The sequence below is a fragment of the Calidris pugnax genome, unplaced genomic scaffold (genome assembly GCF_001431845.1).
Source record: "Calidris pugnax isolate Ruff unplaced genomic scaffold, ASM143184v1 scaffold349, whole genome shotgun sequence".
Taxonomy (NCBI): Eukaryota; Metazoa; Chordata; class Aves; order Charadriiformes; family Scolopacidae; genus Calidris; species Calidris pugnax.
Window position 1 is genome coordinate 2,362,000 of NW_015091088.1, and position 24,512 is coordinate 2,386,511.

General features: G+C 45.8%; 1 protein-coding gene across 1 annotated transcript in view; it reads left to right on the forward strand.

Moving 5' to 3' along the window:
- The window catches only part of FRAS1 (Fraser extracellular matrix complex subunit 1), a 181,759-nt gene that overhangs the window by 134,386 nt on the left and 22,861 nt on the right, over positions 1 to 24,512 (forward strand). The window contains exons 32-56 of the mRNA XM_014957844.1: positions 2,474 to 2,588; positions 3,064 to 3,201; positions 4,046 to 4,078; positions 4,786 to 4,917; positions 5,613 to 5,738; positions 6,558 to 6,805; positions 8,302 to 8,450; positions 8,812 to 8,974; positions 9,718 to 9,853; positions 10,882 to 11,078; positions 11,479 to 11,632; positions 12,192 to 12,455; positions 12,561 to 12,749; positions 13,165 to 13,284; positions 13,728 to 13,907; positions 15,984 to 16,108; positions 16,812 to 16,952; positions 17,836 to 18,063; positions 18,305 to 18,418; positions 19,661 to 19,811; positions 20,348 to 20,507; positions 21,169 to 21,331; positions 22,003 to 22,249; positions 23,400 to 23,744; positions 24,045 to 24,205. Of these exons, the coding sequence (XP_014813330.1) occupies positions 2,474 to 2,588; positions 3,064 to 3,201; positions 4,046 to 4,078; positions 4,786 to 4,917; positions 5,613 to 5,738; positions 6,558 to 6,805; positions 8,302 to 8,450; positions 8,812 to 8,974; positions 9,718 to 9,853; positions 10,882 to 11,078; positions 11,479 to 11,632; positions 12,192 to 12,455; positions 12,561 to 12,749; positions 13,165 to 13,284; positions 13,728 to 13,907; positions 15,984 to 16,108; positions 16,812 to 16,952; positions 17,836 to 18,063; positions 18,305 to 18,418; positions 19,661 to 19,811; positions 20,348 to 20,507; positions 21,169 to 21,331; positions 22,003 to 22,249; positions 23,400 to 23,744; positions 24,045 to 24,205 (4,179 nt within the window). The remainder of the gene's footprint in view (positions 1 to 2,473; positions 2,589 to 3,063; positions 3,202 to 4,045; positions 4,079 to 4,785; positions 4,918 to 5,612; positions 5,739 to 6,557; positions 6,806 to 8,301; positions 8,451 to 8,811; positions 8,975 to 9,717; positions 9,854 to 10,881; positions 11,079 to 11,478; positions 11,633 to 12,191; positions 12,456 to 12,560; positions 12,750 to 13,164; positions 13,285 to 13,727; positions 13,908 to 15,983; positions 16,109 to 16,811; positions 16,953 to 17,835; positions 18,064 to 18,304; positions 18,419 to 19,660; positions 19,812 to 20,347; positions 20,508 to 21,168; positions 21,332 to 22,002; positions 22,250 to 23,399; positions 23,745 to 24,044; positions 24,206 to 24,512) is intronic.

The following is a 24,512-nucleotide window of genomic DNA, read 5'->3' on the forward strand; positions in this document are numbered from 1 at the left end:
AACTGGAATGTAGCGTGCACTCATCTTTGGCGTTATTAATTCCTGATGATTTATTTAGACTGTGTGAGGTGCCAGCAGTGTGCTTAGCCTTATCAAACAGAAATCCTGTGCCCTTGGGTGCTCTCTGACAGACAAAAGCACACTGAGAGGCCCATGCAGTGCAGGAGAGCAGATGTGGCAGACCTCCCAGGGACAATGGGTCCCCCGGAGGAGCCTCCAAAGGGAAGGGGAAGGACTTCTAAGCCAGCAGCCTGCCAGCCACGGGACCAGGACAGGACAAAGGAAGCTGTGGGAGAGGGATTAGAGAAAAGTCCATGACACAACAGCCTTGTCAGAGTTTAAAATAGTGGTGACCTTTTGTGGGCAATAATAAAACATGCTCAGACTGCTACTTGGAGCAATAGCCAGCAATGTATCTTTCTGCTCTTGACTTTTTGTTGTTGTCATTATTGACAAAATTGATGGGAAAGATGTCTGGCTGAGCCATGCAGTGCTGGATTTTATAGCTAATTACACACCACAAAATTCAATAGCGCCATAAAATACTTCTTACTGAGGGGCGCCTTGCAACCTGCAAGTCCTACCTTTGGGAGAGACAAATAGGCCTTGGAGGCAACTGTGAAGCAACCGTAACCTTAAATCTTTTCATCATAAAATTGCACTTCCTTGCGTCAATGTGATTGAGTTCTGTTCATGCATCTTCAAACTCCTTCAGCATTAGATTGGCTTCTTGCCTGAAGAGCAAACACAAAATGTTAAGTCTTCCCATACCTCTAGTCTTGTCTTTGAGTGTCCTACCGAGAAAGGTCAGAGAAAGTTTGCTGTCTCCTTGGCAGTTGAACTGGACATAACATCTATACTGGTTCTTCTTCAGTCAAGTTACCTGTTTCCCCCATATGGTAACAGGAGCCTGAGCTTCGCTCTAGCTGAATGCAAACTGAGGTGGGGTTTGTGAAGGAGAGAGAATTCTGCAAGCATAATATAGAGGTGCTCCTCCCTTCCCTTCCCAAAGGGACACCACTGTTAATTTTAAGCCTGCCCTTTTTATACAGTTGTATATAGCAGTGCTGATAACACAAACTTTATGGCTTTTGGTTCCAGTTAGATGTGTGACACTTTCACATCTAAGAAGGACTGACAAGGTTTTGTTTGCTGTCTAACAACAGTCCTTCACAGGCTGTGGTTTCTCTGATGTGTTTGGGTGAAGAACACTGGAGAGAGATGAACTGGGGGTTCGGTGGCATTTGTGGTGTTATTAGGAAACCTTGCCTTGCCAGTGTCCAGGCCAGGATCCTATCTATGACCCAGGGCCAGCAGAGTGGGACACAGGTTTGACGGGGAGGCCTTACAGATGTGTAACCAACATGATTCAGTGGGGTGCACTTGATGTGGCTGGTGGAAACGTGTTATTTATTCCTGAACCTGCTCGTTTCATGTTCCAAAGCAGATTAATTAATTGCCCATATCCTTTATTTAGTTTGTTCCCTCCATGTTTTGTTCATAATTATCAAATGAGCTGGATGCTTTCCATGCCCAGCTGAACTATTTAATTCAGTGAATTTTCGTAGCTGTTAATTCTGCAGGATTAAGGTTCATGAACACATGCCAGTTAACTGCTTTTGTGCACTTGTCTGTTCGTGCAGCACCGTAGTTCCTGTAACACACTGCCTGCCTTTGGCTACTGATAGTCTTGTAACAGAAGAATCTGAGCATTTTTAGACAGATGTAAAACAAAAGGGAAAGCTTTGGTTCCTCATATTCCAGTGGAAATGGCTGAGTCATTGTCAGGATTTCTTTTAAAAGCAAATCCAGTCCAGCCGCAACTGACTATACCAGAAAGCTACGTAGTCAGTGAATTATATCTTCATCCAGGGAGTTTTTGATCAAATTGGATTTTCTTTTATCTCTTCTTCGTTGCTGTAGGTCAAAAAAGAAACTCCTCCACTGTGCATCTGTAGGGGACAGAGTGCACTAAAAACACTGCCACTTTCCTGGACAGCCTGAATGTGGGGATAAGCTCACAGTTTTATGAAAGAGGAGGTGTTTGTCATTTTTTCATAGGGTTATAAGCCCCTTCTGATTCCCCAGAAAGGCCTTAACAGAGCTGGACCTGTATAGAGCTGTCTTCTGTTGAGCATGATAGTACCCAGCTTCTGCGTTACATGATTAGTTTGGTTTACAGATGAGCTGAAAGTGAGCTTAGGTGGGCCGTAAGACTCTAGCAAATTTTACTCAATATCAGCCTTTACTGTCCTCTGTAATCTCCTCCCAAATAGTCCCTGTTCTTTTTGAGAGACTTGGTAAAGGTTCAGCTCATCCATCCCTCGTCAGTTTCAGGTCTAAGAATTAGGCGTTTAAATTCAAAGACTCTCTTACATTTAACTATAGCAAAGCAAATTCTCTTTGAATGCATTTTGGGTGAATCTTCACATTTCTCTGGCCTTGATGCTCATGGTCTAATGTGTTTATTGAGGTGCTGGAGGACCGTGTGACAGTGATTGAGCCCCATCACCTCTCCTTTGTAGACCCGGAGATTCCCAGTGAGAAAATCCTGTTCAACGTGACTGTCCCTCTCCTTCCTGGCCAAGGCAAGTGTACCTATTCAGAATATGGCAGCTTGCTGCTAAAATGATTGCCCTGCTTTCTGAGCACATCTAATTTTTCCCTCAAAATATCATTCTGTGGAGGCATGTGTTAATCTGTTCGGCCTCCTTTATTAGCTTTCAAACACCTTGTTTTTTAACCTGATTTCTTTGGCTTGTTTGGGAGTAAGCCACAGAGTTCAGACAGTTTGCTTAGTATTGTCTGGAATATATTGAATGTTGTACAGCATGGCTTTCTGCTTCCCATTTAAAGAAATGACTAAGTGAAGGATCTCTGTTTAATTTCTCATGTCTCAAGAACCCATCCTTGATGCAGTTACAGCCATCTCACTCATACAGGAACCACTGAAGATGTAAAAAGAAGTACCCAGGGAGAGAAAAAGGAGCTGTGGTCTTTGGTATCTTGTTTTAAAAATAAGATGGATTTCTCCTGCTAATACTGAGCTCTCTGCCTCCATAGGTATCGTGGAGCATAGAGACAAGCCTCTCTCCCCAGTCAGGTATTTCACCCAAGCAGATATAAACCATGGCAAGATTGCTTATCGTCCACCGACTGCAGCTCCTCACTTACGAGAGATCATTGCCTTCTCCTTCGCAGGTAAGGAACTGAATGTTCTTTGTGTCAGGCTGGTAGAGGTAGCCGGGCTGCTGGTCTCCCTCCAGTCCTGGAATGACTTCATGGTTATGTCCATACTTGTGAGGGCATGAGGCTTGAATGATAGAAAAGAAGTAGGAATCTGCCTTGGAGGAGCATACCAAAAGTTCACCCATTTCTTGTGACTTCAACAAGATTTTCCCCTGCAGTTTGGTATAGCAACATCCAGTGAATTATGGGGTTATGGCAGAGTTCACTGCAGCATTTAGCATTGCCAATGCTGGAAAATGTTGCCCATCCTGTGCTTGAGATCTTTGACGCACTGGGGGGTTTGTCCTTGAGATTGAGACTAGAACCGATGAGTATGAGGTGAATCAGTTTAGCCAAAATATTAGAAGATTTCTACCATCAGAGGAGTAACAATCTGGAGCAGGAGGTAGAGGGACAAAAAATAGGACAAACTTCAAGCACGTTTGACCGGTTGATGCACAGGATTGTGTTATTGTGTGATGAAGTGACAGTACATGGTAGATGCAGTTCTATATGTCACCATGCCCTCCATGACATCAAGAGGAGTTTCACAGTTTGGAGGAGTGGGTAGCATGTTACTCTCTCTGCTATCTCTTATTACTTGAAGTGCAAGTAAGAAAGTTATGTGAAGTTATCTTTATGTTGTCTTTTATTATTTGAAGCGGAGGCAAGGAAAGAGTGCTTTCCTTGGTAAGGAAAGACTCCAGTCTGCTTGAAAGTCAGTATTTGCTTTCTCCAAAAGTTGTTAAAATCTACATCAATATCTGCTTTCCTGTCCTGACCACAGTTAACTCTGTGCTTGTGTTTGTCCCGTCAGGTCTCCCAGAGTCAGTGAACTTCCAATTCACAGGTATGTGAATCATTTGCTCTTTCCTGGCCATAGCAGTTTTTATCCTTGTGCCCTTCACGTTGCCTGTTACTCCTTGGCCTTCCTTCCACAGCACGCAAACCTATGGGTGCTCAATAGAATTTCTGGAAGTGCATGTGCCTGGGGAATATTAATTCATCTGTGTCCCAACAGTGTTTTATAGAAGCTAAGTTGCCTCTTGGTAGACACATTTTTCTAGGAGCTGCCTGGAATCTGTCCTAAAAGCTTGATTCATTCCTGTTTTTTGCCAAAGTGAACAAGGACATCAGAGTTTTAGGCTGTTGATTTTTTTTTTATACATCATAGAAACATTTCCACAATTAAATTGCTACTGATAAGCTGCTTGCTTCTTAAATGTATCTTCCCCTCTCCATGTGCTTTGTAGCACAGGTGTCCTAAGTGATCCACCAGCAAGGAGAAGTCCATGTTCTGACTTATGAGCACACCTGATAAATATCTAGAAGTTAGTATGTACACATACAGACAGTTACATTTTTCCTGCTAGGACTTGAGTTAGGGGCAAAGGTAAATACCCTTTGCAGGTGTGAATTGTGTGTGTATGTCCATTGACAAAGGTGGGAGAGAAGTAAGCGACGTGGGGTGGTGATTTTGTACGGAAAGGTGAATTTTCCGGGTGAATCCTTGACAATATTTCCCTACACTCAGGTGTGGTTTTTGTCTGTGTCTAGTGTCTGATGGAGAGCACACAACTCCAGAGATGGTGTTTGTCATTCACTTGCTCTCTGCGGAGCAGCAGCCTCCAGTCTTCCAGATCGCAGCTCCATTCCTGGAGGTCAGCCAGGGGGGCAAAGCCACCATTGGTGAGTAGGGTGCAAGGGATGGGGTGCAGTGCTCAGCCTGAGGCACAGTGTTTGTTGCCAGGAGGCCACATGGGTGGAGCAGAGGAGAGTTTTGATCTCTCTCACCTCTTCTCATTTAGCAGAGGAGCTGTGCTTTTGTGGGTATAGCTGCAACTGCTGAGAACACTGCAGCGGTGCCCCAGAAAAGTGCCTGGGAATATGGCAGTGCTCCTCCAGCGTGTGGCAGATCCATTCGTTGGCTGAGCCAGGGGAGAGCCTACTGTTCCCTCTTGGGCTGCTTTGCAATTGCTGAACTGTTGGTTAGTGGTCTGATCTGGTATGCTGGGTTGTTTAGGATAAGCCACTTAGTGCTTGGGTGAGAAGGTTCTCTGGGGCTTTTGTAGATACCTCCCCTGCCATATGAACATGTGGATGTCTCTCATAAGCTGAGGGTTTGCACAGCTGTCATTTGTGAGCCATACTGGCAGTAAGCTCTCTGATACAACCTCTGACCTGAGCATTGTCAGGGGACCAATTATTTCTACAAAACCAGCAAGCCTTTGGGCTAGGGCAGCTCCATAATTATTTTACTTTTCACGTACTGACTGTATTACATTTTTTTGACTCCATTCACAAGAGCACATCATAAAACCTGATAGATATTCCCAGAGTAGTGTCTGAGGATGCTGAAGCCGTGCTTTCCTTCCCCGGCCCAGGGATCCAGTTAGCCGTGAGCGACACAGATACAGCTCCTGACGGTCTTTTCTTTGAGCTGGTGAAACCTCCCCAACATGGCATCGTGCTCAAGTACAACGCAGGCATGCAGGAGCGCATGAGAGCAGGTGAGTTGAGCAGAAGTCTTCCTCAGTGCAGGAGAAGGGTCAGCATGTGCCTGTCCCCGTAGCTGGTTTAGTTCACAGGGAGGAAACCGATGCCTCTGGCAGATACAGCTGCATCCACAAGTGTGTGAATTTTCTCCCTGGAAGTGTGTGACTGCAGGAGAGAGCGCGTGAAAGACATTTTTCCATTTGTTGCTTAGTTCCTGGCTGAGTTAGTGCGTTTTCCTGTATCAATTAAATGTGGGCTAGTTGACAGTGACTCTATTATGATAACTGTAACCAGCTGCTAATCAAAGGCATATTTTGTTTTACATGGTAAGTTATATCTGAAGTAATTTGGTGAAGTAACGTAGTGAACATTTCCACTGAAGTCCATGTAAACCTGTTGTGATCCAGCAGTCGAAAGTTCCCATGGAGTTTCACTGTTGATTCTGGTGTCAGTGGTTTCCAGTGTGGGATCAGATGTACAAGTATTATCTGTAGGAGAGTAGTGCAAGCAGAAGACAGGGAGAGGGAAGCTTTATCTAGCTGTGACAGGCATGAGCTTACAAAGCAGCTGGGAAGAAAGGAAGATCTGTGCACTCCCTCAGAATTGTGAAGAGTTGCCGTGTCTCTGAAACTGAGGGTTAGAGCTTTTCCTCTGCCTTGCATATACACTAGCTCCTTATAAATGTCTTCATAACTCACGTGCTTGTAAGGATTGCATTAAGTGCCAGTTTAGTACATGGTTAAGTCTTTTCCTAAATTTGGGCCTTAGGTCATTTGAATTGGATAGTTGCACTGAACAGAATCTTCTGACTTGGCCGTTTTCTTTTTGGGAAGGTGACGCCTTCACCTACGAGGATGTCACTCGAAACGCTCTGCAATACGTGCATGACGGTTCAGCAGCAGCAGAGGACAGCATGGAGATCTCTGTCACCGACGGTGTCACCACAGTGACCACAGTGCTGAGGGTGGAAGTCTCCCTGTTGGATAACAACGGTCCGCAGCTGGCCCCAGGCTGCTTGTTGGCAATCACAGTGGCTAGTAAAAGCTCTGTGACTCTCTCTCGACTGCACCTCGCTTACACTGTAAGCTTTCATCTCTTTCTAAACTCAGTGAATGCTGCCAGCTTCCCTTTCCTTACCCCCGCCACAGACCCTTCACCACACACACCTCTCTGCTGTTGGTGTGGATTCTTGGTAGAGAGCTCGAGTTTTGACTCTGTCGTGATTGTTGCTGCCAAAAGGGGGATAATAGACTCTTTCATCCAGCAGGGTTTTAAGGCTATCCCTGTTTGACTGAAACAGAGGTGAACTGCTATGCTAAACATGAGAACTGAGTTAATCCTAGGTTTTAGTATCAAACAGACTTGCTAATAAAGCACATGGATTTGCTAAGTGATAATCGCTTGAAAATTTCAGCCCCTCCCCCCACTTCCAAAATGGCCCAGGTTTTTTTTCTGGACATATTTGGAGGGGGTAGATTTAAGCAACCCAGGATGCTGCACTCCTTAGTAGCTTGGAGTTTGTCCCAGGGATTGTGTGTTGTACAAGAGTTATGCTGCTGGTAAAATTCAGTAGATAGGTGTTTTATTCCTTGCAGATGATTTAGCAGCAAATGCACTAGCAGTGGATTTCAGGTCTGCAGATATACTCCCCGGAGGGAGGAGGGAGGAGAGGTTGCAGTGCACGTGTGAGGCTGGAGACACCTAAGGTAGTGGCTGTCAGAGATGATTTGGGAACTGCAGTGGGTGAGGCAGGATAAGAAGGCAGATGAATGTTTTTTTCCAAGGGATCAGTCTGGATACAAGTCTGGGGTCTTTCCTGTTCTCCTCTGAAGAGGGAGAGCTGACAAGGGAGCTTTTGAGGTTTAATATGAGTAAGAGAATAGTTAGGGAAAAGAGGATTTCATTCCTGACCCATATGCTGAGGATATGATGGTTTCTGCTTTGGGTCTTATCTTTCAGGCAACGAACAAAAACTTCTAGAAGAAAGATGACATCTGGGTTATGATGTCACAGAGATGGTTGTACTTAATGCAGTTAACAAGAGCCAAAATCGGCTTTTAGTTTAATTTGAATCTGGGTTTTGCAGCATTTCTCCATGTTAACTTTTTTTTTTTACTGTGAACTGAACTTAGCTCTGTGTCTCTGAATGAAGTTCAAGGGGAGGAAACAGTTACTCCCTGTGCCAGCTATCAGCTACAGTTTGGCTCGCTTTATCTGGAGTCAGGAAAAGCGTATTATGTAAATGGTCCAGTCCATTAGGAGTGTAAATTAATTTGAAAACAAAAATACCAGGTTTACATCTGAGAGATTGTGCTGATGTGATACAAGGACACAAAGAAAAACTCTCTGAGCTGAGAGAAAATGAAAATACATTTTGTGGTAGATTCTGAGGATGTCAATCCAGTTGACTCTCTTCTCATCAACAGAGCTTCATTTAATATTCACGAGCTGTAGGTCTGACCCAGCTAGCTCGATATATTTCCCTATAAAACATTTTATTCCTCCTTCCATTTTTAGTGGAGGGAAACAAAAGCTAATCTTGTCTTGTTTTGATTTGGTTTGTTCCTTCATGTTTAGGACAACAATTCTCCTGACTCAGAGATACGAATCCAGTTAATATCTCTGCCTGCATATGGCACCCTCGTACGGATGTCTGGCTCTCGTGATGAAGAGCTTTCCAAGGTTTATAATTTCACCATGGAAGACATTAACAACCAGAGGATCAGGTATCAAAGAGCTATTCTCCTTCAAGCCGTGCCAGTTAAAAGCTCAGTGGGCTTTCCGCAGGGATCTCTGGGCTATATTATGTTAGTACAGTGTATCACAGATATTTTTCCCTTTCTTGGCTCTTATATTCTATGAGATTATAAATGAGAGCATTTCCTGGGTGCAAAATTAGGTGCTTATGCATGTATGAAATGCCAGTAGTTGGTGTAGCTTCAAATTAGGAGAATTTTTTCTGTATTTGCAATGTCATGGTGATACTTTAGGTAGGCAACACCTAAAACCTCTAAATGCAGGGATGAGATGTATTTGCCTTACTGTCAGTGAGACTCCCTGACCCAGAGTGTGTTCTGACTTTCACAGCTACTCCACCACATTTGAGACCAGCAATCAGCCAGTTGTGGACATCTTCCACTTTGCTGTTTTTGACGCTGATAACAACCGGCTCGACAGGCAGATGTTCACCATCACTATCACCCCTGCCCAGACAATGCCGTTGCTCATTGCTTTTGCTGACCATATCACTGTAAGTGGCTACCCAGGATACTAGGAACAGTGACAAGAATGTCTTAGATGTGAGGAATTGAACAGCTTTCCTGAACTGAGGGGAAATCACTGAAGAGACATGGGGTTGTGCATGCAATCCTGTGAGTGCAAAGAGTTAACAAATTACCTGGGGACCAGAGAAGGCTGACAATAAGGCTGTATCCCTGAACCTCACCTGCTTACATGTGCTCTAGTCAGGAGCTGGGTTCTCCCTAGGGTGTCCTGTTGACATCAGTGGAACAGGTCTGACTTACCTCTGTTTAGTGTTTCACGTCTTGTTTCACCACTCTGTGTGTAAAAGATGAGCAGAAGACAAGTATGAAAACATCTGGTGTTTGGACTGATACGCAGCATTTCAGACTCCTTATCAAAGCCTTTTGAAGTCATCTCCCTCCTTTCCAGGTTTGCATTCCTCCTCCCTTGTCTTCAAAAGGCTCTCCTCAACAAGAAATGCAGATCTCACCTTCCAAGAGGTCAGCGTGACTCTGCCAGTTCTCTTCTTGCCCTGATAAAGTACACAGGCTCCTCTTGGGAGCCAGGCAGGCTTTGTTCTTCCCATCCCACCTCACCTCCCAGCTGATTTCATGCTTAGCAGATCTAGGGGAGGATGGGGCAGGACTTCAGAGACCAGGCAAGCCTCTTCCTTAGAGGCAGTAACAAGTTGTGTGCTGCTGCGTGTTGTGTGTGTGGGCGGTAGTTTTTTCGTATGCTTTTTCTTTCCAGGTGGATGAGGGTGGCAAGGTCCCACTGCTGGCTCATCACCACTCAGCTGCTGATTACGATACTGCTGCCAAGGAAGACCTGAGGGTCACAGTTATCACTCTGCCAATGTATGGGTACATTGAAAACACTAGGACAGGTAAATTGCTTGGCTGTCTCTTCTTACTCCTGACTGATGAAAGGAAACTCAGGAATTGGCATGCTGGAGAACATTCTAATCTACCTCAATACAGTGCTGGTTGGCATCAGTTGATCATAAAGAGATCGTAAGGTCAGCTCTGTGGAGCATTTCCTCCTGATTCTTATTTGTTGCAGACTGGTCTGTGTTTCAAGATTGAGACATTAAAAGCCTCTTCAAGCCCATGTGCTGTATTTTCATCATGCTTTATTTTGGCTGTCCTCGTTACACAACAAACTTTGCTAAATTCCTCTAAGTGTCCCAGCAAGCTTTAAGGCTGTGAGAGCTGTGGCAGAGCATGGCTGGTAACGTTCTCTTATTTCATTCTATTATCAAGAAAAGGTAGGATTTATACCGTATTGTCCATAGATGTTCATCCAGGAGACTTGTCTGCTTAATCCTGTGTGTGGTCCTAACAGGAGTGCCATTTATCATTTTACTTAAATAATAACTTGCCTTTGTAAAATACCACCTTGGGTTTGCCGGTCTAGTGGCTTGTTACGAGAGTAATTGCCTTTCTCCAGAGAGCACAGGTTGCGAACCATTACACATCATCCCTCCTAATTGTGTCTTATGAGTGAACACCAGTTTGTGCCATTTTGGTAATGGTGAGCTTCTCTCCTTCAATAGGCAACGGCTGGGTGATTTTCTTGGGTGTGAGACTTCGTTTTGCAAGGTGAAGCTTGATGTAGAGTTTGTGTTGAGGCCAAATGGCACATTAGCCATTGTCTCATCTCTGAAGAAAGCCTAAGTAATTCTGGGATGTGGGATTGCTCGTACCATGCGTAAAACTGCAGCTTCCTAATGCCTACTCTAATGCAGCAGATGTTGCTTTCTACAAAGGTCACAAGGTGTGAAAGCCATGTCGTAGGAATGAACATCCTTCTGCACCCTTCACAGTGGGCCATTCTTCTCCTAATTCTGCTGCTTTTATTTTTAGTTGATCAGTGAGCTGAGCATCCTTTCACTGGTGGTGTTCTGGTTTGCAGGTGAGAGTTTTGGCCCGCAGAGTGAGTCTGCTGTGACCAGAGATGCATCCTTTTCCCTTCAAGATGTTCTAGAGAACAGCATTTACTACTTCCAGAGCGTCCATGAAAGCATCGAGCCAACAAGTGATATTTTCAGCTTTTATGTGAGCGATGGCTTCAGCCAGTCTGAGTTGCAAAGCATTAACATCACAATTCAGGTACGCCTGTGCTCACTGGCTGCCAGAGCCCTCTCCTTTCACATAGACACATGACTTTTAAAGTGCAAGTTTCTCTCACTCCTTTGTAACACATGGGAAGAGGATTAAACAGAGTTTTCTTCCTCCTATCTGTTTGCTTCCCCTAGACCAAGCACATGATTCTCCTGTGATGCCAGAAGAACAGTTGTGCATTGCAGCGTCTTCCCCAGGGCTTATTTTTTAGATGTCTCCTCCCTGTTAAAATATGCAGGATAGATTTGGAGAAGCTGGTGTAGCCCATTACTGGATATCAGAACCAGTACTGTCATGTGGGAGCTTGTATTTCATTCAGGTGGGCAGCAGGTCTTCTTCCCTTGGCCATTTCCCTTTTTTTGACTGTGTGCCTTTGGGACCTGTGCAGCGGCAGAACGATGAGCCCCCAAAGATGGTGTTGGAGCCTGTCAGAGTGCACGAGGGCTCAGGTGTGGTGGTTACCAACGCCTCCCTCAACCTGCAGGACTTGGACACCCAGAACAGTGAGCTTGTCATCATGGTGACCAGAAGTCCTGAGCGTGGTAAGTCCTGACAAGCTTGGGGGGCGTGGAGTGAAGGAGAGTGAGAATGTCTTTGTGCATCACTGTCTATATGTCTTTATATCTGTGTGTGTTGAGAGGAGCCTGGCATATCAGTATAAATCAGATTTAGTCTGTGTTTGGACCAGCAGCCAGCAAGGGATTGTGCTATTCTTTGAGAGTTGTCCCTCACTATTTGTGGGAGATGAGAAAGGGGGTCCGAGTGCATTTCCCTGGGAAGTTTCCTTTTGTGTTACCCCATTTTGTGTTGTGGGGTTCAGTTCAAAGATAGAGCCACTAGCATCTATCTGCAGGGCTAAAGCAAGGCAGGGTGTCAAGTGAAGGTTGGTGTCATCTTAAACTACTGAGGGCTGTGCACCCTTTGTTAGATCTCATGTATGTAGCCAAATTCTTACCAGTTTTGGCAATAAGCAGATAACTTTGTTGAATTTTGCCGGTAAGGCTATGTCCACCTCTGTGCATGCCACTGAGAGATGGCAGGGAAAGAGTGCCCAGCAGGCTGTCTTCTCCCCATAATTTTCATCCATCTTTTGTTTGTCAGGTCATCTCCGCAGGAGGCAGACTGCCAAGGAGCCCCCAGAGTATGGCCGTGTGCTGTCCATGGGCTCGTCCTTCACCTACCAGGACATTTTGGATGAGCTGATCGTTTATACTCAGAGTGGTGCAGCAGCACAAACAGATGAGTTTGGCTTCTCCATCACGGACGGTCTCTACACACAGACGGGGAGGCTGGAGTTCTCCACGGAGCTGCCGAAGAAGCAGCCACCTACATTAGCTGTCAACAGGAACCTGCAGCTCCCAGCTGGTATGGGGAGAGGGAGGAGAATGGTATTGCTATATGGCCCAGTCTAAACCAGTCGCTTAGCAGGATTGGCTGAAGCTGTTTGTGGACTTTCTTTCTCTGGTCCAGGCTCTGCAGCACACCTCACAGATCAGCACTTGAAAGCAGCAGCTATTTATTCAGATGACATAACAATCAGATTTGTCATGAAGAGAGATCCCAGCGTGGGGCATCTGCAGTTGATCAAAACTGATAATCCAGTCCAGATCTCTGTCGAAGGACCTGTCAAAAGTTTCACCCAGGCTGATATAAATAAAGGTGAGAGTGCTTGATTTTAGATCATTACTTTAGCAAGTAATACGTGGCTGTTTTATGTAGTCCTGCAAGGTGCGGGGAGTTGGACTCAATGATCCTTATGGGTCCCTTCCAACTTGAGGTGTTCTGTGATTCTGTGATCTTTTTGAGAGGGGGAGGATGACTTCAAGCAGGGAAGGGAGAGGAAAAGAAGATAAGGTTGTTATGTTAGAGCAGAAACACGTATCATTAAGCAAGCGTTTAAAAAGTCTCTCTCAGCAGGAGAAAAAGAATAAAGAGAAAAAGTAATGAAACCCAAATCCAGGAGTTCTGTCAATCCCCAAGTCCCTTGGCTCATGGTGCCAGCCTGGTTCCAAACTAAGAATTAAATAATGCAGCCTGTAGTAAACCATCTCTTTTCTCCTGTTCCTCTCTCCAGGACAAGTGGTGTACAGTCACAAGAAAGGGGATCCTGGTGGAAAATTCACCTTCACCTTTGATGTGATCGATGCAGATGGCAACAAACTGACGGACCAGGTTTTTTATATTAGTGTATTAGGTAAAAGATAGTGCTGAAGCTGTGTTTTCTTTGCTGCAGAGCTGAGGCCTTCATAGATTCCCATCCCACATGTACTGCAAGTTAAGATGTAATTCTTGAGATGCATTTTTTATTTGCTGTTAATTCAAAGGCCTTTGAAGTTTGGGGCATGGAGAGAGTTCATGGGTGTAAAGATTAGTTCTTTGGCTTCTGACAAAATCACTGAAATAGGTAGAAAAATGCCTCTTAATGTCTTCAGACTGTGTAGATTGTCTTTAAGACATTATAATGTTACTATCTCCTTGATTAGTGCTGAGGCCCAGGGTACCTGTTTTGGAATTACCAGTCTGGGAGGTGTTTGTGTGTATGTTGTCTTTTGCTTGAGCACAAGTACCCAATTTGAATAACAGCAAGGAAAGGAGGGTGACTGTCTCCTAACTCAGCTTTGTCTTTAACCCTTTCAGAGAATAGATTTCCCCCCTCCATCGTTGCTAACAAAGGGCTGGTCTTGGATGAGAACTCGGCGAAGACGATCACAACCCTCCAGCTCTCTGCCACTGACCAGGACAGTGAGCCAGCCCAGCTCCAGTACAGGCTCACCAGACAGCCACAGCTGGGACACCTGGAGCATGTGGCCTCCCCAGGTTAGCAGGATAGTATTTTACTCACTTGGGTACTCCTGGCAGCAAAGCATCGGAGGGCTTTTGAGCCCTAAAGGTTCACTGCAGGAAAATTGTGCTTGGAGGCAGCAGCACAGAATTATGTTTCCCAATAGAAATCAAATGTTCATTAGCCCAGAGAGTTGGAGAATAGGGTCTTAGAGTCCAGTAATCACAGATGAGGATTTATCTCTGTGAGAGTTTTATGTCCCATGGTAACCTTGCCTGGTGGACTTCACAGATCAGTCCTGCTTGCCGCTGTGTGAATCTCCTCTTTCAGGACATATTGCTGCATCTGTATGACAGGCAAACCTTCTGTGACTACATCTAGTCCAACACCAAGAAGAATCCGTCCCTTATGTCCATGGTAATAGAGACCATCTTGGTGAACAGACAGCTTGCTTTCAGTCCCCTCTTGGCCATGTGTCCCTTCACCCCTAAACACCAGCCTCTTTTCCCAGCTGTGATTTGGAGAGAGGAAGGAAATTAACAGCAGAGTTAGTTTAAAAGGAAGCTACTTTGGAGCAAGATGGATACGCTGGATAATGAATTGTGGTAGTTTAAAGAGGGGATATTGGTCAATCCTGTGAAATTCTGAAAATAATTACCTGCAAATGTGATCTGAATTTTAGAGTTGCCTTCCATGCCCACTGCCAGTGGGCATGATTTTTGTATAAGTGTCCTACCCCTTTCTAATGAATTTGTCTAATCTATGCTGTCATATAATATGCTTTTCTGATTTAGATTATACTCATCTAAGATTATATTTCTTCTTAGAATTAGATTTCTCGTTAACATGAGATTGAAGTGGAAATATCTGCTACGTGTTTTCAAGATGCAGACAGTCCCTGTTCAGCTCAGTTTTAGTGTATAGGTTGCCTCATCTTCTCACAATGCAAGATGTCCCCTGGCAAACACGTTGAAAGGGTAGGAAAAATGAATTAAAGTTATAATCAGCAAACCCCCTGCTGAGAGAAAATTAAAAACTTGCAATATTCTTGTCTAAATTGCAAACTAAACAGTGAATCTTGTACTTTGGAGACCTGAAAGAGCTTGATTAAGGATTTTATTCTTCTTTTTATGTGGTGATTCTGATTTCTGTGCTTTTTCATGTCTGTGATGGACTAAGAAAGATACAGAATCACACGCTGTGAAAGAGTTCTTCTCGTGATTTAAATGACCTAAACCTAAGCAGAGAGTACTGGAGTGTTCAAAAGAGAACACAAACCTTTAAAGCTAATGAGATCTGATGAAACCTTGGCTAATCATCCAGTTTGGGCTCATTTATTATATCACATCCTGGTATCTTTTGTAGTGTGGCCAATACTTGTCAGTAGCCATTTAGCATGATAAACGGGTGAAAAACTTCTCGTCAGGGTTCTTGTTGTTGTTAAAAGCAGTAAAACTGTCAAACTGCAGCAGTGAGACTTAAAGGCTCAAGTGCTTTTTAAAATGCTTGTCAGGTGCCTTTCTGTGTCTATGTCACACCTAATGACCTGTAAAGATGTCACTATAAGTCAGTGTTGAAAATGGGGCTTAGTGTGTCTAAATGCAGGGGTACCAAGAGGAAAAAAGAGAGCAGAGACCTTGAAGGCGTTTTTGAAAACTGCTGTGAGACCAGGAAAATTTTTGCCCATACTTAGTGATGCCCTGGTTAGATCAGTCCTCCACAGGAGTGAAAATCAAAGTATTAAATCTACTGTTTTTCTCACAGCTGCTCTCTTGTTCTCTGCCCTAAGAGGCCCATCCCCAACAGGGTGTCCTGGCAGCACGAGGTGCCATGTAAAATTCTAGGTCTGGGAAGAAGTCAGCACTTCTTTTTGCAGAAGGGATGCCACTATATGAATTTAAAAGTTGTTGAGCGGAGTGTTTAGCAGACTCCATGCCAACTAAATCCCAGGCTCAGATGAGTTTCATGGCCCAGATGATTCTGTGATGCAGCCTGAATTGGAGCAGAACAAGCCAAGACTGAGTGTTTATGGCTAGATATGTCCAGCTCCCTATACTTTTCCCTGCCTCGCTCTTTCTATTGCACATTTTCCCCTATTGTTCTTTCTCTAGGGACAAGAATTAGTTCTTTCAGCCAAACAGACTTGGCATCCCGCAGCATCCAGTACGTCCACACCAGTGACATTGAAAAGCATACAGATGCCTTCACCTTTTCTGTGTCTGATGGAACAAATGAGGTAAGTCCCAGCATGGTTTTTTGCCCAAGCAGGCTGCTGATTCTTTAGGATGTGATGGGAGTCAGTTTTCCTCTTGCGTGCTTGCAAGAGACAGTTACACGTAACAAAGGAAATGAAACAAGGCGCATGTGGGCTTGTCTTTTGGCAATGGTGGGTGCTCTTACTTGCCCTGCTGTGAGACATCTTTCATACCAAAGGGAAGGGAGCGATCCTGTGGAGGGAAGGGGAAGACACCTGAGATGTAGCCTCGAGAGACTGGTTTACCAAGGTCTCAGTGTCTCAGTTTTCATCTGCTTATCAGTTGCTTCTGGAGCTCAGCTTTGATCCAGTGCACTGATGATATACCCAGAAGCACAGTTAGATCCTTCAGAAATGTCTCCTTCCTACTGTCTGAAAGGAGAAAATCATAGCTGCAAACAGAGGGAGAGGGACAAAGCAGAATGAGGGAGGGAGGGGGAAGTGGGTGTTCATAAATACCATGGAAAGAGGAAGAATAAATTTGTGGGGGGGATAGAAGTCATAGGGAGAGGTCATATTCACAAGATCTGAGCTTAGAGGCTCTTGTTTACTCACTAAACAAAGCCCAAATGAAGTGACCCAAACTCAGTGGATCACTGTGGTCTGCTTAAAGCGTTACTGTTTCAATGGAGTTGCACTCTTGGGAGACTGAATTAATCAAGAGAGGCTTTTTCTCCTGTTCCAGGTGAGCCAGACGTTTGACATCACCATAAACCCTGTGGATGACTCCTTACCCGTAGTGCAAAGCCTTGGGATGACAGTTCAGGAAGGTGTGAGAAAAACCATCACAGAGTTTGAGCTTAAAGCAACAGATGCTGACACAGAGGTAAGGCAGGACTCCCCCTTGCCTCCTCCTTCCCCTGTCCTGCTGCACATCTGGGCTATCAGCAAAATGGGCTTGTGTTCAAAGAGAGATTATAGCGAGTGTCATCTCTCCCTGTGATTATACTCCGTCTGATCACAACATCAAACAGCTTGTGGGAAGCCCAGTTTGTATATAAATAGATGAATGAGTGTTTGAGCAAAACAAAGCCCTGGCTTGAGAAATGGCTTCATCTGGGATGTCTCTCAGACACATAAACAACAAACCTGCGTGGAAAACATTTAGAAGCTGTGATAAGAGCTAATGCTTGCCCTGTCCCACCTTCTCTTTGAACATTGTGGATTTGAACTGAGCTTATGCCTAGCCTTGGCACTGAGTTCATGCCTACCACAGATGAAAAGGACATTTCCCCTTCCTTGCCCTGGGTCTGGCCAGAGGCTAAGTGGTGTCATGCTGGCTCTGCACTGCACTGCAGTTTCCCTGCAGCAAGAGAGCTCCTGGCTGCCTGTTATTGCCCTGAGCCAAAGATCCTGCCCCAAAGGTTGTGGCTACTTCCACCCCAACAGAAGTGACAAGGGGCTCGTTGCTTAGAATGACTGCAGAATGAGGGACTGTGGGAGCCATCTCAGAGCAGCCGAACCAGTCGTTTGGTGTGATGTCTCTAGCTTAGCTCCCCTAGTTGGGTTTTTTTTTTTTCTAGATGAAGACAGGGCAGGGCTCAGGGTGAATCAGTTCAGTGTGCAGTGCAACGCCTGGTTGGAAACACTGTGCTTGGAAAGCTGTCTGGGCCTAGAATCCCTCTCCAGGTATCTTGAGGTGGAAGGACCTGCCTCCTCTGGTCTTGGGGTCACATCATCAGCTTTGCCACTCTGTCTCCTTGGTGCAGGCTGAGTCAATTACATTCACAGTCATGCAGCCCCCTCGGCACGGCCTGATTGAACGCACCAGCAACGGGCAGCGTTACCACCAAGCCACCACCTTCACAATGGACGACATCTACCAGAACCGCATCAGCTACAGTCATGATGGTAGCAATTCACTGAAGGATCGCTTCACTTTCACTGTGTCTGATGGGACCAATCCCTTCTTCATTATGGAGGATGGGGGGAAGAAGGTAAGGGGTTGAGAAGGGTTGTGAGGAAGACCTTCCGTAGCTAATAGAAAACTACATCCTCTCAGAGAAGGGGAAATGTAGCTGCTGTATTCTTAGTTATGTGTTGTCATATGCTTCTTCCCTGGTGTATCAGCCCTTGTGTGTGCAAACTTGGCCCAGGACCTTGATCCTAACAGAAGTGAAGAGAGCAAAGATGAGGCTCTGACTCCCAAAGTAACATCTGTCTCTAAACTTTTGTCAGGTTGTGACAACAGCACCACAGCGCTTCAAAGTGGACATTCTCTCTGTGGATGATGGGACACCCAGAGTCATCACCAACCTGGGTTTGCAGTGGCTGGAGTACGTGGATGGCAAGGTAACTGCCTGCTTAGTTTGTTCCTCAGGCTGTTCCAGGAGAAGGAGCTTCACAGGAGAACCTCCTGATCGTTCAGCTCTTTTTATTTTTGTGACAGAGAAGAGGTGTCTGTTCGTGCCCATGAAGTGTTTTGGAAAAGGGAGGGATGTGCAGGGATGCCTGCACTGCAGCTCCATTAGCTAAACCAGGCAACGCAGCTCCAGGGCACTGAATTGCTTCCTGGAACACCTTCTTCCCTTACATCAGCAGGACCACCAGGCCTATCTCATCTTGGCTCTTGCACAAGCTGTGCAGTGCAGTACAGCTCCTGCCCACCTTCCTGGGCGGACACATCCTGCCCCTTGTCCCTCCTCACCTGGGCAGTATGTTTTCAGCTTTACTGATGGCAGAGGAGTCTTGATTACGTGCCACAGCAGCCATAGCAGATTTACATGGCTTTCAAAGAAGTGTGGTATAGGCATTTCTTGCTGTGACATGCCTTTGTTTTGCTGACGTCCAAACAAAACACTCAGAAGCTTGCTGTTGTGCTTGCTTTTGAGGACCCAGCATAAACTGAAAAGAAATACTTCGGTTCTTCCCAGGAAAAAGGGTTGGAAGACACTGTAGTAAGAAATTGTATTAAGAAGTGGCTGTCTCAGCTCAAATTCCTGACTTCAGAAAAGCAGTCTGCAGCCTCAGGCAGCTCAATTCTCTCTTTTTCTCCTGGTGTTAAAGGTGTTTTCTTTTCAAAGAGAAAACAAAGTGTGATGGAACTGAGGCACATCCGTGTGAGGTCATTTGAAGGAAGACTGGTACAGGCTCACTAAAGCAGCATGAACTGTCCCGAGTCAATCATTCAACTTGAGGCTGTTTGCAAATGTTTTGGGCAAAGACAGGCTTCATCTGAGCATCAGCACGGTTCATGGAGCAGTGGTTTCCAGCAGAAACCAAAAGATTTGTCAAACTTTTACCCCCAGCTAGACAGGGCTGGGCAGCTTATTCGGAATTTGCTTTTCTTTGAGCTACAATGTTTTTTTTTATTAAACAAACCAGATGTGAGGCAGAATGTGAATCCTTCCTGTGCTGTCAGACACCTTGTCTGTTCAAGGCTGCGGTGTGTGCTCTGTGGTTTTACATCCCGTAGTTTTCCCATGTGGAGCACTGTTTGACAGAGGGATGGTTGGGCTTTTTGGATGAACAGTCAATCAGACTTGCACTGATGGATCTCCAGAGTTTTACTCCTTTGGTTTGGCTCTAATCCAGGCAACCAATCTAATCACTAAGAAGGAATTACTGACGACAGATCCTGACACAGATGACAAACAGCTGATCTATGAGATAACAACTGGTCCCAGAAATGGTTATGTGGAGAACAAGCTGAAACCAGGGACAACTGTGACCACCTTTACGCAGGGTATGTAATTTGGGCTGTATACTGTTGCTTTTTTCCTTCAGCTGCTTCAGTTTGCCAAGATAGCTTGGGGCGGGGGGGGGGGAGGGAATAAAAAAAAAATGGTGGGAGGGGAGAAGAGAGGGGATAATGTCAGAGGTCTGTCAAAAATAAGAATTGAACTTTACCCTCAGTTGCAGAAATTCTATAATTTCTTATAGATCCCAACCTGTGTCCTGTAGCACACCCAGGTTCTCCAAACTTCTTAAAGCTGGAGATTTGACTTGGGACTGTAAAGAGGAGTTGTAGTTACTGTATGTGGATCTAATCAGCAAAAGGTCTGGTAGATGTTTAGACTAAGCAAGGAAATGTCTTGTCACAGCTTGTAGGTTGGCTTCTACCACAGGTAAGACCAAGGAAGTTAGAAAAGCTTCTGCAATGCAAAGGGCATGTGGAGAACCCAATCCCTGCGGCCATGTGGGTGCATGTCATGGTGCTGCTTGTCTATAAAACTGCCATTGAATTTCTGGGTTGGCTCATTGGATGTCTCCTCCTGGCAGAGGATGTGAACCAGGGCCTCATTCGGTACGTGATGTATGAGGAGAAGGTTCAGGAGACCATGGACAGCTTTCAGTTCCTAGTGAAGGACAGCAAACCCAACGTGGTCAGTGGCAACATTTTCCATGTCCAGTGGTCTCTCCTCAGCTTTACATACACCAGGTAAATGGCATGCAGTTTACAGCACTCTTTTGACAGATGAGGTCTTATCTAGAGTGAAGCAGGTTGACCTAGAGCATGGAAATTAAAAGCAGGTGGACCTACAGCACAGAAATTAAATTCTGGGGCAGTTACTGTCATTTCTGCCTAAATTTCACTGGCATCCCATCAGGGCTGACATCTCACTGCTGTGCACTGTAGAATCACACATGACATTCCTGTTGAATTAATGCTGTTGATTGTGGGGAGAGGGCAACAGCAGCCGGTATGGAAGTGGGTACTCATGTGCGTATGAGAAGATGACCTGGCTGGGTTAAACCATGGAGCAGGGTAGCTGAATAGCTGCCATCTGCCCAAGTCATAGAATCATAGAATGGTTAGAGTTGGAAGGAAACATAAAGATCATTGAGTTCCAACCCCGCTGCCATGGGCGGGGACACCTCCCACTAGACCAGGTTGCTTGAAGCCCCATCCAGCCTGGCCTTGAATACTTCCAGGGATGGGGCATCCACAGCTTCTCTGGGCAACCAAGCCCCTTTATTAGTGTCTCTCAGATTTTCTGTGGAGGCAACAGCCAGCCTGACTCTGTAGTGCTCTGTATAAGCGTAAACACATAGGGTTTGCTCCTCAGCCTGTTGTTTGTATCGTATTGATTCGTTTCCAGCTACAACGTCAAAGAGAGCGCAGGCTCTGTGAGTGTCACCGTGAGGAGGATTGGTAACCTCAGCCAGTACGCGATTGTCTTGTGCCGCACCGAGCAGGGAACGGCCACCTCCAGCTCCAGTTCACGGCCAGGAGAGCAGGACTATGTGGAGTACGCAGGGCAGGTAAGTTGGGAAAGGAAAGGGAAGATCTGACCATAGAATCATAGAATTGTCTAGGTTGGAAGGGACCTTTAAGATCATCAAGTACAACCATCAACCTAACACTGACAAAACCACCACTAACGTGTCCCTCAGCACCACGTCTACCCGTCTTTTAAATATCTCCAGGGATGGTGATTCAGCCACTTCCCTGGGCTGCCTGTTCCAATGCTTGATAACCCTTTCTGTGAAGAAATTTTTCCTAATATCCATCCTAAACCATACATACTGTTGAGCCTGGATGAAAAACTGAAAAAAACACAAAGGAGACTCTTTCCTTTCTAAAAATTTGGGGTTTGTGTGCTTTCAGAAGAGGTTTCATCAGTTTTTTATGTTGGCAAACGCACTATGCAGCAGTGTTCTGACAGACCACAAACGTTAAGGCTTGTCTGAGTAGGAATGTCATTCTTGATCATGCAAAGGGCTAAAACCATGACTGAGATCAGAAGAGGTAGGGGCCCACACGCTGCATTTGCTGCTGTCTTTGGCCTTCACTAGCCATTTATCCTTGGTGAAGGTCGGTGTCTGGTGCTGCCCTGCTGCACAGGGTGTGTGACTCAGGCAAGGGTAAGACAGGAAGGACAGACAGTTTCAGATCCCAGTCCAAAGAGAGCAGGCCACTTGCTGCCTTCCAGGTGCAGTTTGAGGCACAGGAGGACACCAAGGCCTGCACCATCGTCATTAACGATGACAACGTCTTCGAGAGCGTGGAGAGCTTTGTTGTGGAGCTCAGCATGCCAGCCTACGCTCTTCTGGGGAATGTCACCCGGGCCACAGTCACCATCACGGACACAGAAGACGAGCCTACCCTACAGTTCGACAGGAAGACTTACCATGTCAGCGAGAGTGCTGGGTTTTTCTCTGCTCCTGTTGAAAGGAAAGGTGGGTTGAGCCAGGCAGAACGACTTCCATAGAACGGTGGAATCATAGAGCGGTTTGGGTTGGAAGGGACCTTAAAGACCATCTGGTTGACCCCTCCTGCCATGGGCAGGGACACCTCCCACCAGACCAGGTTGCTCAAAGCCCCGTCCAACCTGACCTTGAACACCTCCAGGGATGGGGCATCCACAGCTTCTCTGGGAAACCTGTGCCAGTGTCTCACAACCCTCACAGTGAAAAATTTCTTTCTGATGTCTAATTTCCATGCTTCCCTGGGGCTCTGCGGGATGTGAGGGAGGGAAGGTGGCTCCACAGGCACTGCTGTGGGTGAGACGTGCAGAGTCTCAACACACACAGCAGAGAGAATGGATGAGGAGCCCTGGAGACTGTGGTCAACAGTAAACTGGGGACAGAGAGAAGTGAAGCAGCTATGAACAGACTATGAACTATGTGTGGCTGCCTAGAGCTTGGATTTTAATTCTATGCTTTATTCTGCAGTCTTTTATCACATGACTAAGATTACTGCAAAGCTGCTGAGGAGTCTTTGCAGTATATACCTCTGCCAGGCTCAGGCACACGACTGTTTCCTGTTGGCAGGCAAATAACGGTGACCCCCAAAACAAGTAGGGTTCCTTGGGGTTTGCTTGTTTATGATTTTGGGGTGATTCTTTGATTTTTTTGGAAGTAGCTTTGTGGCGCAACTGAAATGACAAGCAACAACACAGGGCAGATGTTTGGGCTTTTTTCAATCTTTCCCAGCTCTGCTGTAAGATTCACCAACACAGTTAAAGCTCCTTTCTTTTGGAGTCATTTCTCCTCCCAGCATGAGCAGGAGCAAATCCTTGTATTTATTTACTGCTTCTCTATGATTTAGATACTGTGCTTTAAGTGGAGCCCATCACTGTACTGTACACTCTTTAATAGCAAGTGCCACCCATTTCCTGATCATAGTAACCAGGAGTGCAGATTTGGAGTGTGCCTGGAAGTCAGAGCTAAGGCAGCTTTTATGCAAGTTTAGGAGCAGGGATAATCTTTTTTTTTACCCCTCACCCTCTTTTCTGAACACTGCTTTATTATTTAAGTAGATGGTGTCTCCACCAAATAGAGCTAAAATATTTCCATTGCTTTATGGCTTTTTTCTGTGGTGTCTTAGGGGATACCAGCAGCACTGTGTCTGCCGTCTGCTACACTGTCCCCAAATCAGCCAAGGGAAGCAGCCTTTATATGCTGGAATCCGGCTCCGACTTCAAGTCCCGGGGGATGACAGATGAGAGCCGGATTGTTTTTGGGCCGGGTGTCACCGTGATGACGTGTGACGTCACGCTGATCGATGACAGTGAATACGAAGAAGAAGAGGAGTTTGAGATCGTATTGGCTGATGCCTCAGATAATGCACGCATTGGCAACCGGGCTTCAGCCAGCGTCTTCATCGGTGGTCCCAACGATGCCTCCACAGTGTTCCTGGGGAATGCCACCTTTACTGTCAGTGAGGCCGCAGGTGAGGAGCAGCAGGGGGCTGCCCCGGGGCACCACATTGGGGTGCTTACCGTGAAAGCACGCTTTCATCAGGAAGAGGTGTCAGAAGGAGTGTTTTAGGGCACAGCAGCAGAATTATAAAAGATCTGCAGAGGGTTTCTGTTCTTCCCTCTGCCCCTGTGGGGAAGGCTGGGGGTTGTTCTCTGCAGTAGCCTGTGCTGGGTGCAGGAGCAGTGGCGAAGGGAGAGGGGAAAGGAGTTGTTTTGTGGTATGCAGCTGCGTTCTCATCTTAATTCTCTTTCATGTCCAATTGATGATGCAGGAAGCATTGAGATTCCAGTCGTCCGACAGGGACCTGATCTCTCAACCCCCATCTCGGTGTGGTGTGCCACTCGGACGTCAGACCCTCCATCTGCCAGCCCGGGAATCGATTACGTCCCTAGCTCCAGAAAAATAGAGTTCAGGCCGGGCAAGACAGAAGAGGTGAGAGGCCACTTTGACTTCCTGATGAGTCTGCTCTTTCTGGTGACACTTCTCTATTGTTCATGTGCATACTCTGTATTTGCCATTTGCCTGTTTTGAAAATCCTCTCAGGGCCACTTGAGGATTGTTAATGAATCTGCTAGGCACAGACTCACATCTGATCAGCGCTTCAGACAGAGAAGCTTTGGTCAGGCCACCTCTTCCAGGATAAAGATGGCTGCTTGTTCTCTGAAATGATATGCCAGATTTATCTAGAACATGGTTTCGATTGATTAATTAATTCAGAAAAGGCCTGACATAATGACTT